We start from the raw sequence: 25,604 nt of genomic DNA, 5'->3' as shown, positions 1-25,604 counted from the left end.
TGGACTCGTTAAGTCATTTACCTGGTCTCTGCTGCACAACACTCATTACCTCACCGCGTACAATTCCTTGGAAATTCTTTTTTTTTTTTTTAAGTCATATTTGAAGTACCCCTCAATTATTTGTGGTCTGGCAGAAGCTATAATACTAACCTATTAATGTTAATGAGAGAAATACAGCATGCACAATAATTATCTGCCACTATGTGCACTGAAATGAAAGCGAGCAGGTTAACTTAAGCCTGAAAGACTGTTTTAACCCTAAATTTGAAAATAGAATTTGATGGTGCATGATTAAACCTCAAATTCTGCAATCAGGCAGGCGTTATTGGAGCAAGAGTATGTTAACTTTATAACGGCAAGAAGTTTTATGAAATCTTCCTAAAAAAAAGATCAAGCTTAAAAAAAGCACTCACTGTAAAACACCGTTTTGCTCTCCTTCTACAAATCTTTATGATTTACTTTTGAGTCAATAACTCACTAAAATTAACAAGATGAAATTATGTTTTGACAAGTTCCAGTGCTGATGAACAGATTTTCAAATCACAAATCCAGCTTCACCTCATTTTTCCACCACAGCTGACAGTCGAGAAGTGAATCATTCATTCCTTCTGGCCTTTGTGTATTTTATCAAATGCTACAGGGAACAACTAACTTCAATTCCCTCAAGTAATTTCATAAAATGCCAAATATAATGTTCTTTCACACTTTAATAAAATTAAGTTCTATAGGAAAGAAAACATCCGTCTAGCCAAGCTCAACCATTTTGACCATATGTTGCCATCAGATCAACCTAACCAAAACAGATCTACTATACATAATTCTGCCACTCAGAATACATATAAAATATACCACTGGATAAGCTTTCCACTGTTCCTTGGCAGCGTACAAGGTTGTCTTCTGCATAAGGCTTGGGTCCCACCTCACCGAACAGATGGGTGTGATGGCTACACCTCATTTCAGATAAATAAAGGAGCTTATTTGTCCCTAGAGCCAAGGAGCTGAAGCAATCACAATACACCCAGAGGACAGGCACATGGAAGTAGCACATGTCCAAAATTCAGCAGAATCCACACAGAGGAGCTTTGCAAAGCTTCTGAAAGAGGCTTAACAACCAGGACAGCGGCAAGAGCAGTCCCAGAAGATGCAGACCTGAGACTCCAAGGGGAGAAAAAGCAAGGACCATTTCTAGGTTGAATGCTAATTAGAAAAGGTGAGCAAGGAAACTGTTCCCCCTGGTCAATTCTCTCCTGTGTTGAGGAAAGGACACACAGATCTCCAGCTTTACTGTCTCCTTTGGCCAAACAGCTAAAAGGACCCCAGATTTTGGATAACTGGTCAAAAAGGAAGTCATTCCCTTTGGACAGAAGTCAGATACCTGCAAGCTTCTGGTTTCTCCCAGTAAACCAGAGCTGTCAGGATGCCGGCAAGCTCCTTCTGCACAACAAAACTCTGGGGGAAAAAAAACCACACACCAAATTTTCATCATAGCCACTGAGAGTGGCAAATCTTAAGTAACTCTACCAAAGTCAATGGGCCTGTAGCAGAGAACATGATCCCTGTGATAATACACCAAAACCGTAAAACCTCCATTTTTGTGTACAGACTGGATGTTTTTAAACTGTTTAAAGTGTTTAAATGCAGCACCCAGGGTACTATCCTAGCCCTGCTGAAGTCAGCAATGACAGCAAGCTCCACTGGCTCCTGCACCCCACAAGGACATCATCCAAGGTCAGGCAGTGTGCGAGCTTGAAGGACGCCTCCTTCTCCTCCCCAAAATTGAGCATCTCCTCCCCTTGTGCCTTTCCCATGAACAGCACCTACTGGAGCCATCCAAGAGTCAGAGGCTGCTGTATGTGCAGCTGCAAATGTTTTAGTTATTCTGAAAATTCAACCAACACAGCTGTGCGATCTGAAATATGACTCAGTGGAGTTAGCGTCTTACTGCAGGCAATCACATTTATTATAATAAATAACTATAAATAAATAATGAGGTTGCTTAACAGGGACACAGGTAACCTGTCTAGACAATCGCGGAGGTGACGTACTCTGCACTGGAATGTCCTCCAGATTTCAACAATAAGTCTTGATTAAATTTTTTTTTTTTTTTTAGAAAAAGCAGAGCAATGATTGCTTATTTAAAAATACCAAAGCCTGCTTCTCAGTATTGCCAGCATGCACCTAGCAAGTTTAGCTAGTAACACCTTGCTCTCTAGCAAGCCTTCACCATAACAGACCGTTAGAAAGATCAGGCAAACACTCCAGCATGCAGAATTTCTCATAATTTACTGCTGCCACATAAAACAAGTTCTCCTATTTGGAGCAGCAAATGATACTGCCCCATCGACAGGCTGGCCTACCCGCGGCTCAACAGCACCCTATGACCATCACCCGGGTCTCACGGTGGTGCTCTGTGGAGGGGAGAATCCCTCTTCCCCTTCCCTGGCATTTCACTGCCTGCTTAATGGAGAAAAGCAATGGCCAAACTAATAGCTGGAACATGTGACCTTAATTAATTAGCAGACCTAGTGGAAAATGCCAACTCTGCATTGTCACTGCCTGCTTTCAAGGACCCTCTGCCTGCATCAGCAGTACAGAGACGCTGGGTCCATTAACGTTTGCTCCGGGATAAGGACAGATGATGCAAGAGTGGCTTTAGCAACCTGGTACAAGAGAGGCAAGGTCTGAGATAAAGGAGTAACCTCCTGTGAATTAGTTTGTGGTGAAGGTCTTCCCTCTCCGTAAGCACTTCTCCGACAACTCTGTGACAGGCTCTAGGAGAAACCCACCAAGAACAAAGCTAAGGTCAACTGGAAAGGATCGGGAGAGCGAGCAGATGGCCGCCTGCCACCTCACCAATCAGCAAAATCATTCACTTCAACTGCATCATGAAATATTTCCTCACTTTGTCCTCTCTCCCACTAGCTACCTTCTTTCATCCATGAGTTGCGTCCATTTAGGTTACAAGACCCATTTAGCACGTAGTGGGGAACAGCTGGGAAAGCAAACAAACAAACAAAAAATCAGACAAGTACCTTCCCCAATGACTCCAAAATCCTAGAGGCAGCTGCAACAAGCAATACTCCTCTGGGAGTAACACAGAAAAAAAAAATTCTTATTCTATAAAAATATCCCTTGCACTCAAACAGGCCTGCAGTTACAATCAATTTCAATAATAAACTTTATCAATATTGGGCACCACTCTTCAGGAAAAGATCTCCCTTTGTCCCCTAAGCCATGCATCTGCCCTTGGAGGAAAATCCCAGTGCTCTGAACTTCATAGAAGTAAATTCTGCAAGCAGTGGCTCTGCTAATGTTTGCAGGATGGCCACGAGGATCTTGATCAAGGCTTAGACACACATCTGGCTTGCAGGACAGATGCGCATTCACATGGGCACTGTTTTGTCAGTCACGTCCTGATGTTTGCTGAAAATCTTATGCATCACATGAAACACCACAATCACAGCTGCTCGTTGGGATTTCCATTTTTATTTCCACGGGTCATATTAGGGAATGAAATATCCTGTACTTTAGCAACTACATTTATGCTTTTTTTTTAAAAAAGTACTGTTATTGTTACCACGTCTAAACCATTAAGACATGTCCAGTTGCTGTGTTAAGCATGTTTTAGATACCTGTAATAAATAAAAAATTAAATCCCAAACAGTACACATTTTGTCAGGGGACACGACCTTACCAACTTCAGCTCCTCCAGAACCACAGGCAGCCTTGCAATTTAAATCTGAATTCTCCCTCCAATTTCCCAGCTTTTTTTTTTTTTTTTAAGATCAAGTTCCTTCAGTATCCACCACACGTTGGATTTATAATGCTAATCAAACTTCTCCAGGTAGAGATAGAGTTTATAAATTAATCCTGGGTTAAATAAATACATCAGCCAATCTTGGTACAAACATTCCTGCCTCTGATTAAGTTGAATTCCAGGACTGTGTGGCATGCATTTCAAAAGGGTAAAGTGGCAGGAAAGATGCGCGCTCTCCCTGCGTACAGCACAGCATATTTGCATCAATGTGACCCCAAAGCGACAATGCCTGGGCAGGTGGCAGGATGAGACTCGTCATTATTATGCAAAAGTGCAACTTGCTTTGCTGTTTCTTCATGCCTCCTTACCCATGTAGCGAGCTCCAGGTGCACGGCGGCGGTGCTTGCTGATGGCAGGGCTAGAGGTTTCAGCTCTGAACTCCCTGGTCCAGGCGCTGGGATGACTTGAGTACGCAGCCCCACGCCGAGGGGCTCAAACTGCACCCTCCGGGGCTCCTTGGATGCTCCAAGATATTTATAAATAAGTGCCCACAATACAAGTTGTACTTTCCTGTTTTATGCTAACTACAGGCACCTATAAGAAGCGATCAATAGTAGTCTGTGCCATACCCTAAGAACCCTAAAATATTAAGTGCAGGAACCATCACAGACAAGACATTACAGCATTTATACAAGCTGAACTCCTATATCAAAAGCTATTTATACACTAACTCAGCAGACAAACACTTCAGCTCTGCTAACAAAATTGGCTGGGTGGTTTAAACAGGACCCAGGGTGAGAAGCTGGCAAAAGTATGAGCAGCTATGCTGGCCAGTTTCAGGTGTAGCTCTACACTGAGCCAGCTCCCAGTGTAACCAGTGCAAAGAAAATGCATGAAAGCTGCATCTAAGCATTCAGGCATGGGGAATATAAGCGCAGCAGGGGTATCCCAACCCATTGGGAAGAAGAAAATTCTAACCTTGAAATCATCTTAATCAAGTCTTGCCCATTTTGCTGCAGTGCTAATGCCAGGTTGACCAGCTTGCCATGCAAAGCCCACAGGCACAGAAGAGAGCACAGAGCTGTCCATCAGCCAAGCTGAGACCCTTCTCACCCACCCACTCAAGAGCCAGAGGAGCAAAGGCTCCTCTGACCACATCCCTACTACCCACAGCAACCCACACCCGCTGTGATGCCAGCACCAACCCTCCTCCTTGGCTGTGCCATGGCACAAAGTCTTGATTAGTTGCCATCGATGCCCTAATTTATCATTCTTTACAGAGAGAGTTGAAGTGTGTATTATATATCTGATAAGCTTCACTTAAGCAGACATCATTTATTGTTGTAGCAGGTACAGTTTAAAGAGAAGTATGAAGTACTTTCCTCATTAAATGAAAAGACAGTGGTCCAAATCTCTGCCTTCAATTCCACAGTGAAATTCCCTCTCTTCCACCATGGACATAATACGATTGCCAATTAAAAAGTGAAAGCAGAACACAATGCAATACTAAAGCAATTAAACAGGAAAAAAGTCATGAGAGCAGGATGAACACAGTCTACTGGGGAAAAAAAAAAATCAGTCCTTTAAAAGCAACAGTAAAAAAAAGTAGGTACCAGATTTGATTTTAGGAAAATGTTAGGAATGATACATATGCTCGGTTGAGTTGCCAACAGGAATTAGTTTAAAAGAAAAAAGTTTAAAAAAATACACTTAGAAAGCAATAATATAGTTCTGGTTTATGTACTGTCACTCCCATACACTGCTGCATTACAGAACGCTTCAGAGATCACAAAATGCTCTCCCATCACCAAAATGAAGCCAAGCCCTAAAAATGAAGAATGTCAAAAACTGCACATTTGTTTAACAGCCCTAGCCAGGCAGCTGAGTGCTGTTCACAAGCTTGTCCTCCCAGCAGACTGCTCCAAAGAGCCAGGGCAAATCAGGAATTGCTAATTATGAGTGTTTAAGGAGGATGCAGTGACATTCCTTTGTAAGGCTGGAGCACATTGTAGGTATCACATTGGCTTTTAACCTCTCATCCCATCATACAACTCTAATGAGTTTTGTGGTCCCAGCATTAACCGCGTGGAAAACAGCTGACACTGCAAAAACCCAGCTCTTATCATTAAAGCTAACCGGATCCTGTTCTTCAGCCAATTTAAGACAGAGCTGGTGCAGGGCATGAATTATCTCCTTTCCAGGGCCGCCACTCCTCCGGGGAATGGGACTCTTCATTCAATCAACAGATGAGCACTGTTGTCTCTAACAGGGACAAGTCAGGCCATGAAAGCATCACCCCTGCAAAGCCCACGGCATACACGATAGGGAGTGTGCAAATTTCAGCTACGCAGCAGACAGACCAGGCAGCACCGGAGATCAAGCCAAGATCAAACCTGGCAGCACCCCAGGACACAGAGGACAGGCAGCATGGGCGCACCCCAGGTCACAGCGTCCGCTTTGACATTTTCAATGCCCTTCGGATGCCTCCAGGAGCAAGCCAAGGATGAGCTGCCGAAGGCACAACAGCACGTACAAACTCCTTCCTCAGGTAGTTCAGACTCCCGGCAACCTTGCTGCTATGCTGCAGCTCCCGGAAAACTCTAGTTTCAACACAAAACTGAAGTCCTCTAATGTTACCTCTTCTAAGAGCTTCTCTTGTGCTCATGAATGAAAGTAACATTCTAAACCAAAGGGAATGAAAGGGTTAGATGACCTGTGTGTTACACAGGTTTTAAACTGTTCAAATTTCTGGGTGGCTGGTAAGAAATAGGGGTCTGACCTGAATTAGCTAAAAATTCCTAGATGTTTTATAAAGCTTTACTAGTAAACTCAGCTATCGATCAGGGCACACTGACCCTTTTAAGTTTGCACAAACCTAGAATTTCAATATCTCCTCCAGGTATCAAGAAGGAACTCCAAATCAAGGCCAAGTCTTAACAATCCCAAATAATGTTCTTTTTAAAATGTGCTATTAAATGATTGCTATTAAAATACTGACAGTGAAGCACTTTCAGGTAACCTGCAGCCATCTCTAGCACCAACCACTGCAGAAACAAATATGCCCAGACAACAAAGACGACTGAGGAGCTGTGGGATGCCCAACTGCATGAGCTCATCCCTTACTCCAAATTTTGGTCTGAGACTCTAAGACACACAAATTTAATGGGATTTACTTGCTCATCCTCTAAATTTCAGGTTTACACATTTCATTTTGACAGCCTCCACCCTGGGCTTAAAGCCTACAACACAGAGTGCTACAACAGTCTTCAGATAAACTCGCTTTCAACTCACAAGCTGAGAGCAAGGAAACACACCAGCCCTGCAGGTCATAAAACCTCCGCTCAGCAAACAAAAACCAGCAAGATGCAAGTCGCTCAATTCAGAGCAACAATTTCCACCCCAGGATGTCAGAGAAGGTGCAGCTCAAGACGCTGCACACAACTCTCGTTGGGTTGGATACGGGAACGGGCAGCCAACTGCAACAAGCAGGTAGTTATCTCAGGGAAAACGTGGTATTTTGAAAGCTAAACTGAGGCAACAACTTCCACTCGCAGGCTGTGGTTAAAGCAGGTGCCTATACCTTACAGTAAGTGAAAATGTCTGTCGATACTTCTGTTATGCAAAAGTTGCTCTAATTATTAGCTATAGCTCTACAGCCTATTGTGCCTTCTTCAACAAACCTGCAGGAACATCTCCATTACCATGAACAAAAACACCAGTCTAGATCTTGAGGAGACCAGTTCTTTGCTGTCCGGGAGCAGGCGGCTCTCCCGCAGCAGGAGCCGGAGCCCTGCACCATGCGCTGCTGCAGGAAGGAGACCCGGGCTTGCAGCACACGGGACTATCCTGCTCCAGCTCCATCAGTCGCTGCCTCCACCTGCACCTCCAGTGGGAAGGGGAACAAGCACACCAACCCACTGCCACCACCAATCTTCTGGATTTTAATTAAGCAAAAAGAAAAAGGCTAAAACTCTATGGGGAAAAACTGCCTGCTGGTTTGCTTCTTACACCGAGTTGTTCTTCCAGCATCAGCCTGTCCCCTCCAAAGTGCTTTTGTATCTTGCTGTACAAAATGTCTTTTTCTTCTCTGGGAGGCTGGAGGAGCATCTCACAGGAAGTATGACCGGATTTCACAATACGTGGTTTTGAAGGTTGGTGTTAAATTTGACACTGTATCTCCAAAGTAATTGTGACTAACCACTAAATCACCATGTGTAATGGATTCCTCCGAACATTTATAGCTAGCAGTTCCATTATGTTCTAATCTGGAAAACATCTAAACGACTCTCCACAAAAATTAGAGGGGAACATAAACGTCTTGATAAAAACAAGATTCCAGAGATACTCCACTTAACCACAGTGACTTCTATAATATAATGTCTCGTGCAATAACATCCATTACAGTGCAGTCATTTGCTATTTGATTTTTAAACCCACTCTTCAAGACATCAATCTAGAGAGCATCAAGTCTACGTGAAAGGTGAAACAATCAAGAACAAACCTCTAGGACAGTGCTGGGAGCTGCAAGGAGGAGTGAGTGGTAGCAAGGGAGCCAAGCAGCACCAAGAGGCTGCCTGGCAGCTGTGGATGGAAGCTGCCTCTCCCTGCCACTAAATGGTAAACTCGAAGTTGCCCTTGTGCTCCTGGATCCTCAGCCCTGCACATCATTTGAATCAAAACCCCTCAGCCCATAGTAAAACACTGCACTGTAAGAAGTGTCTGTCCGCCCTTGTTCAGCTGCATCCTCTTCCTAAATCCATGATTTCCAAACTCTGAAGGTCTGGGGGTAACACAGCCCCAGAGGGAGAAGCAGCACCTTAGAGATCCTGGCAAGACTTAGAGATCTAGACAAGATTTCTCTTGTCTAGAAAACAATGCCAGTTTGGTGGGGACAGAAGGCGGCCTTTATGCAATCAAAACCCACAATAAAAATAATACCATTAGCTAAGTACACAAGAAGCAAGAGAGGGAAGCGTTACTGATTCATTCCATTTTCCTGGAAAAGCCTGAACTGTGCTTAAGTGGAGGACAAGCTGAAATTTTCCATTAGTGGGGGAAAAAAAAGCTTGTTTAAAGAGAAGGGAAAAAATCCCTCAGGTTAGTGTTCAAGTACAGCAACAATAAATTTCACCACAAAATCTCTGCTAGGCAGATACTCACCCTGCTCCCAGCCCAAGAAGCAGCGGAGCTTGCAAAAAGGCTGCTCTTGTTTAACACAAAAATGGTGTAGAAAAAAAAAAACAGTAAGAGAATCCCCATCTTCAAACAGGGAAGGGAACAGACAGCCTTTTGACACTCCTCCCAGCAATTTTTCCTCCAATCTCCCTGCCTGGGGGGCACACGAGGAGGGAAAGCAGACAGTAAGGGAAGAGCTGGCTGGGCTGCATGTACCAGGGGATGCGACTGCTGTAGGTGACCCCGAAGAGGTCGACAGTGCTTGCAGCCTGGAGTGATTTTAACTTACTCTGGGCCAGGGACACAGGCGTCAGTCTAGACCAGGGACTTAAAACCACTTCACCACCACACCTTCCTGAGTTGTACTGTGCACTCCTACACCACAACCAAGGATCAAAGCCAAGCGATGCAATAAATGACAGCAGCACATCCCAGCCCTGGTACCTGCATTAAAGTGAAAGCTTTTGCTTTTGTTCTTAACAGAAAGGGATGTTTCATCTCAGCTGCTCAAGCAAAGATGAAAAACAACTTGTAAAATACAAGGATGTTGTCCACATGAGCTAAAAAGCCTGTGTTCTGTTCTCCCCTTTTCCAAACATCCCAAGCGAGCACACTGAAGATTTTAAGATCACTTACACTAGCACAGGTCACACCCTTGGGACACAACATGCTCTTCAGCATCCTACCATAACCCACTTCCAAAAGAAAGTGCGTCTCCCAAGTGCTGTAACAGAGCCCAACACAAACTCCCACAAATACAAAAAGGCAATGACTTCTGGCAGCCCAGAATTGCAATTGCTGCCTTTATATCGCACCCCAGATGCCCACTTTCCCTTTCCATAGAAAATTAAGTCAGCCCTCTGCCATAACCACAACGATTAGCCGCACCGTACAAGATGCAGCCCTAGACAGGCAAGCCATCTGCAAATGCTCATGTGTCCAATGACTTCTACCTGCCCTGTGTTTGGAGGGAGGAGATGAGGTTTCCACCCCAAAGCTGTCCTCAATAAGGAAACAGGTTCTAGGTAAGCTGAATATGCAGAGGTGAAAGTCACAGGAAAGCAGTTTGGTAATGCCTGCTGCCAAAAAAGAGCAACTTGCTTCACAGGTTGTTTTAGTTTCTCTCGATGATCAGATTTCAGCTTGAGTATCCATCATCATGAGATGCCAGATCTCAGGTTTAACCAACCTACCCTCCATTATAAGCAACAGGTACAAGTACTGGGATTCCAATATGTACTGTGAGACATACAAATATACTTAAAAAGATCTTTTAATCACAGGAGTAAAGAGACCAGAATTTCATTTATCTTGATAGAACATTATATAAGACATTAAATATTTTTACTGTAAGGTAAAAAATGAAGTATGATACTCTACTTCATACCCATAACTCTTCTGTGAATACACAGGTTTATTGCAGGAAGCAATTCACCTTCATGACTTCAGGTGATACATGAGGAAAAGCAGAAGCAAAACTGTCCTGCTAATTCCAGGAAAATAACATAACATGACAGGAAAAGCAAAAACAACCCTTTAGACAAGAAACAAGAGAGTCTTAGATTCCTTAAAAAAGCCTATATTTGCAGTTTCCAAATGTGCTGGGTTTGGCTGGGATAGAGTTAATCTTCTTCACAGTAGCTAGTATGGGACTACAGTTTGGATTTGTGCTGGAAACAGTGTTGATAATACAGGGATGCTTTTCTTACTGCTGAGCAGTGCTTACACAGAGTCAAGGCCTTTCCTGCTTCTCACCCCACCCCACCAGCGAGGAGGCTGGGGGTGCACAAGAAGCTGGGAGGGGACACAGCCGGGACAGCTGACCCCCACTGACCAAAGGGATATTCCAGACCATAGGACGTCATGCTCAGCAATAAAAAGCTGTGGGAAGAAGAAGGAGGAAGCGGGGGGGACGTTCAGAGTGATGGCGTTTGTCTTCCCAAGTAACCGTTACGCGTGATGGAGCCCTGCTTTCCTGGAGATGGCTGAACACCTGCCTGCTGATGGGAAGCGGTGAATGAATTCCTTGTTTTGCTTTGCTTGCATGCACAGCTTTTGCTTTACCTATTAAACTGTCTTTATCTCAACCCACAAGTTCTATTTTTTTTTTCCTTTCTGATTCTCCTCCCCATCGTACCAGGGGTGGGGGAGGAGTGAGCGAGCGGCTGCATGGTGCTTAGTTGCTGGCTGGGGTTAAACGACGACACCAAAGTACCGTTAATTTGCAACATTTAATAAACAAGTTGTCAGCCTTAAACCTCAATTTCCAGACCTCAGCTGTACCTGGGAGAGCAGCAGGATGGGCTAAGCACACGATCAAATCCTCCAGCACGACTGCTGAGCCACCACGGCCGAGGCAGAGAATCTGCTTATATATTTTACAAATAACTGGATCGTTCCATAATCCAGGCTCTGAGAAATTTTTATCTCGCTATGAGCTCAGCTATTCTTAAGTCCTTTCTGTGTTGTTTTCCTCTGTGCTGCCTGATACACTGACCAATTTTATAAAAGGGATTGGCTGACGGGAGGTCTGGATTCAGGTCAGATGGAGCTGGCCTTTTGGGCATGCTCTCCCAGATGCTGGTGGAAAAGAGGTCTAAAACTCCCCTTTTCCCCTACACCCTCAAACCAAACCTGCCCAGGAAAGGCGTCTATTCCTACAGCCTTCTCCTGCAGAGGCCTGGCTGTTATGCACAGTCTGAAACAGCTGCTGCTTCTGGTTCTCCAGGTCTCCAGCCCAAACTCGATATACTAGCCAGGACGGACACCGTCACATGGACGCATCAACTTACCCAAGCTGCTCTCTAGGTCTTTGGGTCCTGTAACAGGGAATCTCAGTTTTCACTTGTCTCAGCAAGTCTCTAGGCCCTACACCCTCTGCTCGTCTTGGTGCACACGCAGCTGCAGCACTGACCAGTTCCAAGTTGTAGGAAAAGGAGAATTAGAACAGGGAAAGCTGCCATCCCAAAAGAGAGCAAAGACACATGAAATCCCAACTCTGCAGAGCAGGAAACTTCACCATCCCAGGGCAACAAAAGGTGCTCACGCCATCAGACTGACCCCTATTCTGCAAGACACTTAGCAATACATTTAAACACTTTAAAATATATTGCTTAAGCATATACTAAGTACTTTTGTTCACACAATAGAGTTCAGGCTTGACAAGATATAATTTGTGCACATCTTAAACCTAGTGATGCACAACCTCCTTCCAAACCCTTCTCCAGAAATATCAGCACCATTCTCAGTTATGTGCCTTCAGTTAAATGTCCCAATAAATAAATTAAAAAATATTTAGGGCAGATTTTTCCAAAAGCTGTATTGTACCAAACCTCAGGTCCAAAGCACTTAGCCAGGCTCATAGACAAGGATATTTATTCACAGGCTTTTGTCCTTGCAAGCAACAAAAGAGCTCAGTAATCCAAACATAGGGCAGTGCTCACACATTTCCCTGGCAACATTTTCTGCTGACTGTATTTCTAGCAAAATTCCAATTTCTTCTTGCATGTGGTAGCATGTTGAATATGCCACAAAACGCTGGGTGATAAGACAGCTTGCAGAACTACTCCCCAGTCAAAATTCATCCCTAGCCATCGCCCTCTTCAGCTGTTCTGCATCACTGCTAGCAAGCTGCGATCTCCAAACTCCAGCAGGTATTATCAGCTGAACCTCAGCACTACCCCATAAATCAACTCAGTGAGGAAGTTACCTCTACCCATAAAAATTCTGGGACTGCTCATATTCCAACCCAGAACGCTGCTGACATCCAAAACGCAACTAGCAGCATGGGAAGTGAGCCAGTAGCTTCTCAGGAGGAGCAGCTGCAACTACTCTTTTCATTTGTTTTCTCTGCCTCTTCTCTGGAAATGGGATGAAAAAAAGGCATTTGTAACTCTGCTTTGCAAAATGCACCAGTTACATTCAAGAACATGGGCTCACCTGGGGTCTGTCTATCTGACCTGTTCCAGAAGCAGGACTGGTTTAAATGGCTATACAGGATAGTTTTGCAAACTAACAGTGTTCAAGAGATATAAGGAACTGACTACAGCTTCTCTTAGGTCTCTGCTACCACTGCCTTCTGATGGTCTAGTCCTCTCCACTCTGAGCAGGTGCAGCCTTAACAGTCACCCATTGCAACAAGACAAAGCAAAAGCTTAAAGCAGAGCAGCAATGTTTCATTCTAACTGACTTTGGGCAGAACATCTGGTGTTAGATACCCAATGTCTCCTATTTAGGAGAGCAGGTCCTAGCTTTTCTCACTACGGTTTTCTATGAGCCAGAGCACCAGGCTCACAGACATACCTTCAGGGCATGCTTAGACCATACTTTAGGACAACTGCACCAGGCTTCTGCTCTTCCCAAGTTGTTCCTTCCAAAGAGTGAAGTCAGAGACTGCTTCATCCATGAAAGGGGGTGAAAACTAGATCATGCAAGAGCTCTGGCCTGAAAGCACTGAGTGGTGTGACCATGCACCAGCAGCTACATGGTCAGGGAGCTTTCTTCTTCCCTTGCTGGGAAGAGAACAAACACCACAGCCCCCACAGGACATCAGCATGGGGCAGCGTACATGGCAGGTTGGAGTCACCTGTCAGTACAGTACCTTTGGTTTATACTTAAAAACTACAGCTTCCCTGAATTCAAACTAAACACTTAAAAGTATTTCCAGTGCCTCTACCTAAGATTAGTCATGTATAGGCAGCAGAGCTACTATATGCAGTCAGGCCAGGAAATCCAACATCCTTTATGCTACATACACACAGAAAGATATCCTGATGCAAAGAGCTGAATTACATAGACAAGGCAGAGGCCAAGAGGAAGAGGACAGGCATGGTGATGGAGACAGGACTCATCCGAGGTGTAAAGTCCTGACTTCTGAAATCCCACTCCCACGTTTAGCCACCACTTTTCTCCCACGCAGACCAGAGCCAAGACGACAGACTCCAGCAGCAACCCGCCGCCAGAAAGCCAAACAACTGACCTTTAAGTCAGCTTTATTTGAAAGCCAAAACTCTACTCCACAGTTTGTTGACCTAAAGTTATTGGAAATTACCAAAACAAACAAATAAAAAAACTTATTGAAGTTTCAGCTAAAGATGCACAGTTAGGAAAAGAGAAAACGTAATGGGCAGACCATGCCAACACAAAAGCTTTTTCTCTTACCAGTGACTGACTTACAGCACACAAGAATTGAAGGAGTTAAAGCCTAATTTATGCCATTTATGTTTTTGCAAGTCACTCAGCTATCATCAAGCAGATGCATCCTGTTGTGTCTGACATTTCCTTGAGCGCTTTTGTCTTACTTCTCCATGCTACCACTGTACTGATTAGATCCAACATCCCCACAGAAAAACAAACAGCTCTGTGAAAGGCAGAAGCCATGCAGCCATCTTCCTCCCCATCTACAACTGGTGACATCAGTTCCAGGAGGAACGAAGCCTGCCGCTCTTCTGGGAGCATCGCACGGACAGATGCCTCCACCCACATCCAGCCCCATTAAAGTCCTCCGCAGGCAACGAGTACTGTGGGAGGACAACTCCTGCAGCATCTTCCCTATCAAGATGAGTTAGCTGCTGCCAAAAAAAGGGAGAAAGTTAGTACGTGGTAGGTTTTGCTCAAGCAGGACACAAGCACATTCCCAATAACTTTCTCTGAACTCGCAAGGAGAGAAAAAGAAAACAAAACCAACCTCAGAATGGCTTGGGACTGCTCCAGGGAATAGCTTTCCCACAGGCAAAAGGAAATGCTCTCCCCTCAGTTACCCTGAAAAAGCAACTCTCAAAAGCAGCTTCTCTGGCTTTGACCAAGGAAACATTGTTTTTCTTAATAGGAGAGTTAAAACAGTTGCTTTACTCTGAACTCAAAGAAGCTTGGAGAAAATAATCAGTTGCAGAGAGTGCTTTACTCACTTGATTTGGGCATTTGCTGAAGGATCCCACAGTTCAAACAGCAGTCTGAATGAGCAGATTCCCACTGCTGGGAGCCTTGCAATGTTTTAATTTACCCAACACAAAATGAAGTAAAGGAAGAATTGATCTTCCAGCTACTCGGACCTCTAAGAGCAACAAAACTTCACAGTCCTTTTGATTATGGGAAATTAGAAGCATTTGCTACAAGGATCTCATGAAAGGCATAGTCGTCTTCATGCTTTTACGGAGATGTGCAAAATCGTTTAATGCTGCAAGATTATCTCCCTCATAGCTGCATATATTTAGTTATATCACATCAAAAGTTTGGCTTCTTCAGAGTTGGATAAGCAGCTGAGAACCAAGAAGTAACATGATTTGAGTCTCACCCCTAATGGATCTTAAGACTTACAGGTCTCTAAAGACTAATGATTTTTTTCAAGACTAAATAAATGGAGATTTCACTTAAAGCTGTATATAAGCGGTATCTTAAATGGATTCTGTCTCTAAAAGCATGAACAGCTGAGGAAGAAGGCTAGAGTCAGGGAAGAGGAAAAAAAAGCTGGTCCTAATTGCCACTCATTCAAAAACATTATCTTGTTATACACATACATACCCTACCCACCCAGAGATACATGAGTGGATGGAAATGGCAACAGCGAGTTAAGTGTTTACCAATAGACTTCTTATTTCAACAAAAAACACCCCACTGGATGTTAAACACAGGTCCCACCCAATGAAAACATATTGAAGGAATTATACATTCACTGTTTACATCAGCAATATGAACTTAAACACAAAAAAATAGATTGCTTTGGCTTCTTAGTCTCACATTAGCAAATGCAATTATCTTTCATTAATTTTACAGAGTGTTCACAGTAGAAATTAAATCGTTTCTTCATGTCTGTTTAAGAAAAACTTTACTGTGTTAATTATTCATAAATACCAAAGTCTGCTACTTATTACTCATCACAAATGTGATTCATTTCAATAACGCCTGAATAATTCGGTGCCACCCTATTAGTCCCAGAACACACTGTACAATTGCCAGCATCAGCAAACCAATCACAAAAAATAATCCATGCTCGCTCTCCAGTGCCAGCTGCCAAGGAAGAACAGGAGGAGGAGGAAGGCAGGAACAGCACTGCCTCCCCACCCTGGTCACCACGCTGCCTTCATCCTCCCCTACAAAAAACGCCATCCTGCACCTCCTGTCCCAGTCAGCTTTGCTTCCATCCAAGATGCTGCAAACTCCGACAGGCGCTGCTCGGGTGAGCATCCCAGCCCCAAACTGGGAGCAGGGAACCGGGCTCCTGAGGAAGGCAGCGGCTGGGGATGCTCCAGCGCTTTGCTTCCCTGCAGGTCTACATCTGGGCAGGCAGCTGCCCAGCAATGGGAATTAGCCCATTGAGAAGGGGAGGTGAAATTAATCCTTGCAAGTATGTAAGAAGCCTACAAGGATAATTCCAAAAAAGGCTGAAAGTCACAAGGGCTGCTCGGCCACAGTAATCCCCGCAGAGCGAAACAAAGCCCAGACGCCATTTCTGCAGCTAAGTGGTTAAATAAGGAATTACCCAGAGTTTTGCGTCCTGGCCGCAGGCTGCTCAGCAAGGACAGAGCTGGCCCAACACTGCGACTGCACGGCAGATTGGACATTACGGGGAGGGGAAGAGGGGACTGAAAAGTTACTACAGCAATAAAATATGCTTAAAGTCTGCTGGAGTTACAGATTTTTGTGCTGTTTCCTCAGTCATTTTAAAAAACACTGGCCACATCAAAAAAATATCTTAAAGTTGCACTAAACTACAAATACTTCCCCCGCCCCCCCCAATAAAGTCAAGAAATCATAAGTACCTTAGACACAATTCTCTCCTCCTTACCCTCAATCAGTGCTCGCAGGGGGCAGACAGGACACGCAGACAGCCCCCCGCCGGCTCCCAGCCCCGCGGTCCTGCCCTCGGCACAGCTCCCAGAGGCATCCTGAACCCAGCGGCACTTCCCAAGACCCACGTCCTCTCAGAAAGATCCATTCCCGCATCCCATTTTCAGCCACATATTAATTATTTTGCTTTCTAGCAAGTTACGTGAGCTTATTTGGGCTGATGCCATACAGAAATGCTGCCTTTATTATTACAGTTGTGCAGAAAGTAAATTAATGCAAAGGATTGCACACAGAGGCCTAATCCATTTGAGGTAAATCAATGCATTGCACATTTAAATTGCTCTGCTTTCCTTCAGAAAAGTACATTGAAGTGATTCATTAGGCACTGAACTGTTCACAAGAAACAGACCAATTCTCTTAGGCATGCCAGTGCATCTCTGCTAGTTAAATTTACAAAGCAATCAAATCTACTAATAAGTCCTTTTTGCCGACATTTACATCAGTAGAGAACATGATTCCTGGCAATTCAGCTTAAATAAATGAGGGACAAATTAATCTCAGTTAACACGCCTCAGAACTGATGCTCAACTTGTTAAACTTAAAAATCTGTCTTTTAATAAAAATAAATAACCTATTGGTGATGCCTGACATCCAAGCGCCTTTGATAACCTTTAATAAAGGTTATAAAGTTACAAAGAGGGATCACAAGGCACAATCTGTCCATTTTAATACAGTCAAAGTATGTATTTATAGTTTCATTTTAATATTTATAAATTCCCAGAAAAAATTAGCAGAAAGGTGTCTTTTCAAGAAAAAGCAGTCATGTCTTAGTACAACAGCACCACGCCACAGTGTTCATATTCCCACTCTCTTCTTTAGGGAGCACCAACTCGGATAACAAATGGAATAAACAGTGCAAGGAATAATGCCTGTGCCTCATTTCTTGCTCTACTGCAATCACTGGGATTTATTTTTGCAACAATTAATGTCTTCTCTCTACCCACAAAAAAATTCTCAAAATTTAAAATGAAGGGCAGTAGGAAACATACACTTTTAAATAAGTAAAAGTCAGTTTGTACTTTATTAAAGATTTAGAGGAGAACTGAAGAGACCTAATATGGAAAATGATTTTTTAATCCCTTTAAGATGTCCTTTAAGAAATCCAACACTTTATCTGCAAAACCAGCAATATCAATTTAGAGAGCTTTACAAGTCCTATAGTCCAAACTTAAAAAACCGTAAACTTAAGTTTATAACAAAGACTTTCAAGGTCAGGCCCTGCAATGGGATTAGGTGAAGGAACCACTTGTACTTATGAAAATAATCCCCTGCCCTTCCCCTCAAAGCCCCTTTTTCGCTCTGCAGGCTGGCCCACTGCTTCCAACACCCCAAAACCCAGACCCAGCTTCAGTCCCACCAGGTGCCAGGCAGGAAAATCCAGCTGCCACAGACACACATTCGCAGGTGGCAAGGTAATATTCACCACGTATCTCATCCTGCAGCCGCAGCAGCCACCACACCAAAATGAGCAGGGTCATTAGGAAATCCCACTGATAAATGAAGTGGCACAGAGTCGCTCGGGCCTGGCGGCATCTCTGCAAATGCTCCGTTACTTTTTTTTCAGCTTTATAATTGTTGCAGAGTTTTTCCCAGGGAGTTTCAGTGATGCGTATTTCAAGGGCAGGCAGGCACCCTCCCGGTGCTCTGGCCAGGACCCAAGTTACAGCAGGTCACCCCATCTGCTTGCTCACAGCCTCCAGCTCAGCCACGCTGGTCCCCTTCTCTCCCTGAGCAGCCCCCCCGGCCAGGCTTCACCCCCAAAGTGGCAGTGCTGGGGGACCCCATCCTTGGAAATGGTGTCTGCTCCACCAGCATCCAGAGGTTTTAAATTGTCCACCTCCTGCCGAAGCCTTTATTATCCATCCCCAGCCTTGGGGCGCCGTAGGATCCTACAGCATCTCTCCTGCCTACAAGGGGTTTAGTGCCAATTTACGGGGCTTAACTATTCCCCAAAGTCCACCACTACAGGTGAAACAGAGCTCATCCCCTTGCACAGCTATGTATCACCTTTGCCGTTTCAATAGCAGCTGTTGAGTAGGCCTCTCCTTAAGAAGCAAGCCCCCCAAGTGATTTTTCTCTCCCCTGGCAGCATTACATGATTTTTTTTTTTTCGCCCTCCACACAGAAGCAGCTTACTGGGAAAACCCATGTGCAGGGCCCAGCCTGCTCCAGGAGGATCCAAGCTCGCGCCCGGGCTGATGGCAACGCTTGCTGCAGCAAAGCCACCTTCTTCCCAGGGCTCTGCCAGCGGTCCGGTTTGCGAGGTGTCAGGCACACTGCGGCAGACCACAGAGCAGATGAGATTTGCAGATGCAAATCCCACCACATTTCCAAGAGCATGAGGATTAATCTGTTCAGCCAACAGAGCCACACACAGTAAACTCTTCCAGTTTGCTGGGAAATGTTTTAATGCATCTTTTCTTTAGATTTTCATAAGACTTAACTTGGAAGAGTTTAACTAACATGTAGGGACAGGACAAGAACACCCATGCATTGCCAGGGCCTTCTGTCCCACATCACAACAACATGGTGCCAGCATCAGGCCTCCCAACAGCCAGTCGGCACCATCCCTGGTCCTGGTCCAACAGGCTTATACCAGCAGCGTAAAATTTCTTCCAATCTCAGACTTTCTGGCTCCAGAGGCAGTTCTGCAAGCTCATTCTCCTCTCAATGGAGAACACCTCTTTCTTTTAATGCTAGCTGGGAGGGACACCAAATACAGTCTGACCTTTACCCACAGCCACGTCTCTCACCCGACAAGGGTACAAAGCCACGACACCACTTAAGAACGTAGGTATCTGTATTTGCTCCCATGTCTCATTACATTTTCCAGTCTAACCCCGAGGCCTTTTGTTTCTTGCAATGGTGCCATTGGATTTATTGCTATAGACAAGTTCGGTAGATACTTCCCATAATAATTAGCCAGAGCCAAGTGAAATCTCAGTTCTGTGATGCTCTCACGCACAGTTACTTTGGATGCTGCCTCCGTTCAGTGTGCCAAAAGCTTTGAAGCTTCCACAATCAATCAAGTGACCCAAGTCAGTCACTCATGACTAGGAAAAGGCACATTTCTCCTTTCTCACCGCCGATGCCAAGCAGCTGAGACAACCCCCTCCTTTCTGCCACCACCATCAGCCCATTCCACCAACCTCCCAAGCAGCAAATCCAGAGCACTCAAAGCATCAGCTGTGCCTGCACCTTCCCCCTTCCCTCTCCCGAGATTTCCAGATGCCACAGTGGTGAGCGGCACTGGTGGAACAGGAAACAAGCAGGAAAGGGGGCGTACAGAACATGTACCCCAATGGGACCCAGGGAGGGAAAAAAAAAAGAAATCCCTCTCCCCACACCCAGAGATTCATGCTCCTCTAGGGCAAGGAAGGACCACAGGAGGAGAGGGAGATCCATTTAGCTACTTACTTCATATTAAGGAGCACAGGCCACCACTACAAAACAAGGCCAAGTTTTGGGAACCTACACGTTCATAGACAGGAAAGCACCATTGTGTTAAATCCAAAACAAAAAAATATCACAACAGTCATCCTGAGTATTTCCACTGCTCCAGTGCAGGAATCTGCCCTCCAAGCCTGCAATTCCCGAAGAAAACAGAGGCAGACTAGTGATGGGATTAAGGGCAGGGGCTGGAGGATGAATGCTGCAGGCAACTAGGTTCTTCATGGGCACTCTCCAGGCTGATCCCATCAGATCGTATCACAGTGATACTCTGTACCTAGTGCTGAGCAGTAAGAGATCCAGGACAGAGCATCCTCCAGACTAACAAAGGCTCAACTTTTAAACAAAAGAAAAGGCCCCTACAGAATAGCCCAGCTAATCAGCAATCTGACAAGTAGACTCTCCATGCCCCTCAAGGCAAACCTCTGTGCCAAGTCATCACACACAGGTGCAAACTCAAAAGTTTGCTGGAACAACGACCACTCATTTGGTTATTCCCAGACAAGGCTACACAGCCCAAAGACAGTAACTACAGATTGCATTATGCAGCTGCCAAGCAGTTCAAATCACTCTTACAGCCGGTCTCACTTTTTAATCACCTCGATTATAAATGCAGGAATTCCCACCCTGGTCAAGCCAAGCTTCACTTGAGGAAACCATGCTCTGCTCCTGACCAAATCCTGCTCCCTGCCCTAACAATGCTCCCCAAATGGGCTCTGCACTCCCCCAAGTTGCTTCCCCCTCTCTCAGGATCTGCACACCAGGGCTGTGCTGTGCCTTTCCTCCCCGCGAGCACTAACCCAGCACACACCACCCAGGACGGTCAGGCCTCCCCCCAAAAACCCCAGCACAGGAACAGCCAGACTGGCCCTGCTCAGAGCCAGCAAGGCTCTTCCACTCGGACACCCTCATCCCCCACCTACTGCTGCTCTGAAAGAAGCTATTATCTGTCCAGAAAGTGCTTAGGTTAGTGTCTGTTACTGGCACTAGGAATAGGTGTTAACTAACTAGTTGTCAGCTGAATGTTGCTAAATTGAGAACGCAAAATAAAATTAAAGACAATGTATTACAATGGGCAGGAAGACTTGAAGGGACTATTGTTCATTTAAGAACTTCTTTTCTTCCTGTATTTTTAAACATTTAGAAGTTGCAGTCCAAATAATTGCTTGTCAAGACATTATTTGGGAGAATAAGTGTAGCTATTAAGCAAGCTGCGTAATGACGTTATTAAAAATATAACATTGTTTCGAAGCCTTTGAGAAAGTAGACCTCTACCTAACACAAAATCATCACAGCTTCATTTTCAACCCTCTCTCCTGGCTTCAATCCCAAGTCACAAGTCCTAGCGACCTCTCAGAAGTCAGCTATAGCATTCCCTTCTGCCTAAGGTGGTGGGTTCAGGACAAGGACTATCCCTGTTTTCTGGAGGGCATGACTAACCCCGAGCACAGACAGACCTGTCTCTGGGGAAGGAAGGGAATCCGTGCCCCACAGCTACAGCTCTGCAGGCCAGACCCACCTCTGGGTGAAGAGAAAGAAAGATCACTGGAAGCTGTTCAGGAAGAGAGAGCGCACGTTATGCAATTTCCATTTCTGCTGACAAACAACATATTTATAGGACAGGTAAAATAAACTACGTAGCCTGCAAAGCTCAGCAGCCTGAAACCGGAAAGCTAATAGACCCAGAGGGCAAGGAATTGGTTCCTGATGTTTGCAAATGGGATATCACAAAAATGAGATAATTAAATTTTAAAGCAGTAGGGAAAACAAAAGAGCAGGAATCACAATAGCCAAGTCTCATAAAGAGCTGCTTCTTGCGTACAGGAAGATAATGACGCTAACCATTTTTCTACTAGATGGCAGTGTAGTGTCACACTATATAATAGGAATTCTAGAAAGAAATTGCTTTCTATTTCAAGTGAATCTGTGCTTAGACTTGACTTCAGATAGCATGATATATAACAGTACCCTCATTGTAAGGGGACCTGCTATTAGTCTAACAGTGCAATAGGAGTGATACCCTAGCTTCTAATTTCCCAGTGAAGCAATGTGAAAAGACACTAAAACCCTGAGCTATTCTGCTACACGGTACAGCTGCGGGCACAGCCATGGACAAGCTACTCCGTCTGTTACAACTGAAGCTAGGCTGTAATCAAACAGCTCCAGGAGCAGAGGAAGCAGATCCTCGCTGCTCAGGAGCAGCAGCCAGCTGGGCTTTTGAAAGGCAGGGGCAGCATTTAGGCAAGGACCTCGCTATGGTCAGGCAAGGTTAGCAATTTCAAAGGAAGGTGCAGGGATGAAGAGAGTAGCGTCACTAAAATTCAAAATGCAAACAGAAAATAAACAAGGTTAGGGCTGAAGGACGATGCAAATATTTGCAGGTAATTCAGCCATAAGGCTAACCTTTACTTTGCAAGGCCTCCATCCGCATAAGCTAAACTTCATATGTAACAAGATACAGTGGCTCACGAACACTCCTAAAACCAACATTAACTCCTAGTGTACACAGGAGCTACAGCATGGGTACCCGGAGAGCTTAGTACAACGAGGTGATTTGCCAGAGATGGAAAAGCTCTGGGGAAAGATTGCAGGCGCCTGGAGGACCCTCGCTTCTGTGTGAGCCGTGGAAGAGCCGCACCGGGGGGTCCCTGAGCCGTGGGGCTGCCAGGCCTGTTCGTGTGTCACCGTGCGCGATGCTCACTGCTGCTAAGGTCCGGGCTCTGTAACTCCCGGGCTCTCCCCACCAGCAGTTACAATCGCGACAGCCTGCGAGACATCATTTGAAACACTTAACTCGCAGCAGAGCGGGGGTCAGGTTTTGTTTGCTCCGCAGAGCTCAAGGCACGCTGCACCCACCACGGCAGCCCCGGGCCGGCTTGGCTCCCGGAGCCCTCGCTGCACCCCGGTTTGTAGCCTGCTCCGTGCCGGGGTGCTCGGTACCGACCGAGCTCACAACCCACCCCTCCCTCACCGCAGCAGCATCCCCGCCACGACTGCGCCCAGCGGGTCCATCACCCATCCCGCCGCCGCCGCACCGGCGCCTTGCCACCACCGCAAGCCGGGGAGGGATCGGGATCCACGGGGAAGCCCGCCGGGGAAGGCCCGGGGCCCCCGCACGGCCTCACCTGGAGGGCCGGAGCCGCACCTCCTTCTTGCTGTCCACCACGGAGGGGACGCAGTTGGTGAGCTCGGTCCAGTCGGCGTGCAGCCCGCAGCTCCAGCCGGTGGAGAAGCGGGAGAAGAGCCAGGTCTCCCGCTTGCCGGGCCGGTGGCAGGTGCACTTCTTCTGCCCGGCGCGGCACTCGCAGGGCTGCTCCAGCTGGATGTTGCGGACCAGGTGCCGGCCGAAGGTGGTGCCGCCCGTCTTCTGGATGTGCAGGAACACGATCAGGTCGTCCCCCTTGATGTTGAAGTCCACCCGCCGCAGCAAGTCGCCGGCGGAGAAATTGAAACGGGGAACGAAACGCGCCGGCGTCTCGTCCTCCGCCCGGTACGGGTCGGCGGCGGCGGCGGGGCTGAAGGCGCGGAGCCGCAGGAGCTGGCACTCGGTGCCCGGGCAGACGTACTGCAGCACGATCACGGCGAAGAGGAAGAGCATCACCAGCGCCAGCAGCACCTTGTGGGACCGGTCCTCCATCGTCGCCGGGAGCGCCGCGCATCGCCGCCGCTCACAGCCGCCGCAGCAGCCGCCGCCGCCACCACCGCGGGGGGCCGCCCCGGCCGCGCTCCGCCGCCATCGCCCCGCTGCCGCTGCCGCCGCCGCCGCCGCCGCCGCCGCCGCCGGCCCTTCCCGGCAGCCCCCGCGCCGCCTCCCCTCAGCGCGCCCCCGCCCCGCCCCGCCTCCGCCCCGCCTCGGCCACGCCCCCGTCGAACCACGCCCCCCCAGTTGAGCCACGCCCCCGTCGCCTCTCTGGCGGCGGTGAGCCGCGCGGCGCGGAGGCCGGGAGCGGTACCGGGGCCGGGACGCTGCGGTACCGGGGAGCTCTGCGCAGCTCCGCGCCCCAGCCATGGGCCGGTACCGGCGCGCAGTGGTCTGCGCTCCGGTCGCGGGGTGCACGGTGCTGAGCCACAGTCCAGCCATGGCCAGGCACTAGGCACCCTGCGCTCTGAGCATGGCCCGGCACCGGGGCGCACCGAGGTGCTCTGCGCTCGTGCCACGGTGCTGGACCGCGCAGCAGACTGAAGAGTACCACATCCTCAGAAGTCCGTGCATGGCCCTATAACCATTCCCACCTTGTCTGAGCTGCCTTTGGCAGCAGGTTGCCCAGGGCGGAGGCTGCTGTTCCAGCAGGGAACATCCAATTTAATGGCAGTGGCATGTCTGCGATGCCACCGTCCAGCCCATCCGTCACACACACCTCCATCGCTGGCCCCACTGTGCACCAAGCTGTGCTTTCTCTCCACACCACACGCTAACACCCAGGTTTTTTGAAACCACGCCCCAAGGGGTTTCAGTTGATTCAGACAGCAAATACACGCGCCATCTCTGTCAGCATATTTTGAAACCCCTCTGCACAATGAGAGTGTTCTGTAAATAAAACAATAATAACGAGGACTCTCTGGCTTTATCTCTGATTAAAGTCCTTTGCAAATTATGTTCAGCCCTCCAGCTCCTGGTGTATTGTCAATGAGGCCCAGTGGATGAGGGCACACCGATGCTCACCCCGGCCGTGCTCTGAGCATGGCTGCAAAGCTGCTGTTCACCGCGTGCCATTCTGCAGGGCGACCTACCCGCCGCATGCAAACGCCCGGCAGGGCCAGGGAGCACAGCACAGCAAATGAGCCTGAGTTTTTTCTTTCCCTCTTGGGTGCAACTGATGTTGTGGCAATTAATGTGTGGGAGAACTGCAGCCTTGCAAGTGACTTAGTAACAAGTGACAAATAAAAAATGAGGCTTCTGGCTAAAGGAGTTTTTCATCCCATCCCCGGTGTCCTTCTGTCCTTCCAAGGAAAAGCAGCCGGGGCAGGACCTGGGGTTTGGCCGTGCCCAGTCTAACTGATATGCTTCCATGAGCCAAGGTGGGCTCAGCTGCAGACATTACACAGAGGTGCTGCACCTTGCAATGCTCCTTCCCTCTCACTAACCCATGATTTCAGGTAGGGCTGGAAATGTCCAAGCTTCTCCTTCCCCTCCCGAGCAGGCGGAGGGAGCAGTCCTCCCCACCACAGCGCCTCAGCTTTTGCTCTCCTGTTGCTTGTGATGCCTCTGTTTCTCTGTCTGGCCAATCAGCCAGGAGCTGAATTTTCTAATATGCACAGCAGACAGCAAAGAAAATAATTTGAAAACACTCTCCCAGACCTTTATCCATCATAAAAAGAAAAAAAAACAAAAAAGGCCTGCCTCCTTTCTCCTCCTCGCACAGCAATTCACTTTAAG

General features: G+C 46.9%; 1 protein-coding gene across 1 annotated transcript in view; it reads right to left on the bottom strand.

The window, feature by feature from the left end:
* HS6ST2 (heparan sulfate 6-O-sulfotransferase 2) overlaps positions 1 to 23,920 on the bottom strand; it is a 133,710-nt gene extending 109,790 nt beyond the window's left edge. Inside the window, exon 1 of the mRNA XM_050901715.1 lies at positions 23,353 to 23,920. Coding sequence (XP_050757672.1) covers positions 23,353 to 23,864 — 512 coding nt within the window. The 5' untranslated portion in view covers positions 23,865 to 23,920. The remainder of the gene's footprint in view (positions 1 to 23,352) is intronic.
* Between the last annotated feature and the right edge of the window lie 1,684 nt (positions 23,921 to 25,604).

The sequence above is a fragment of the Gymnogyps californianus genome, chromosome 9 (genome assembly GCF_018139145.2).
Source record: "Gymnogyps californianus isolate 813 chromosome 9, ASM1813914v2, whole genome shotgun sequence".
Classification (NCBI taxonomy): domain Eukaryota; kingdom Metazoa; phylum Chordata; class Aves; order Accipitriformes; family Cathartidae; genus Gymnogyps; species Gymnogyps californianus.
The sequence above is the reverse complement of the archived record's forward strand: the minus strand, read 5'-3'. Positions and strand labels throughout refer to the sequence as shown.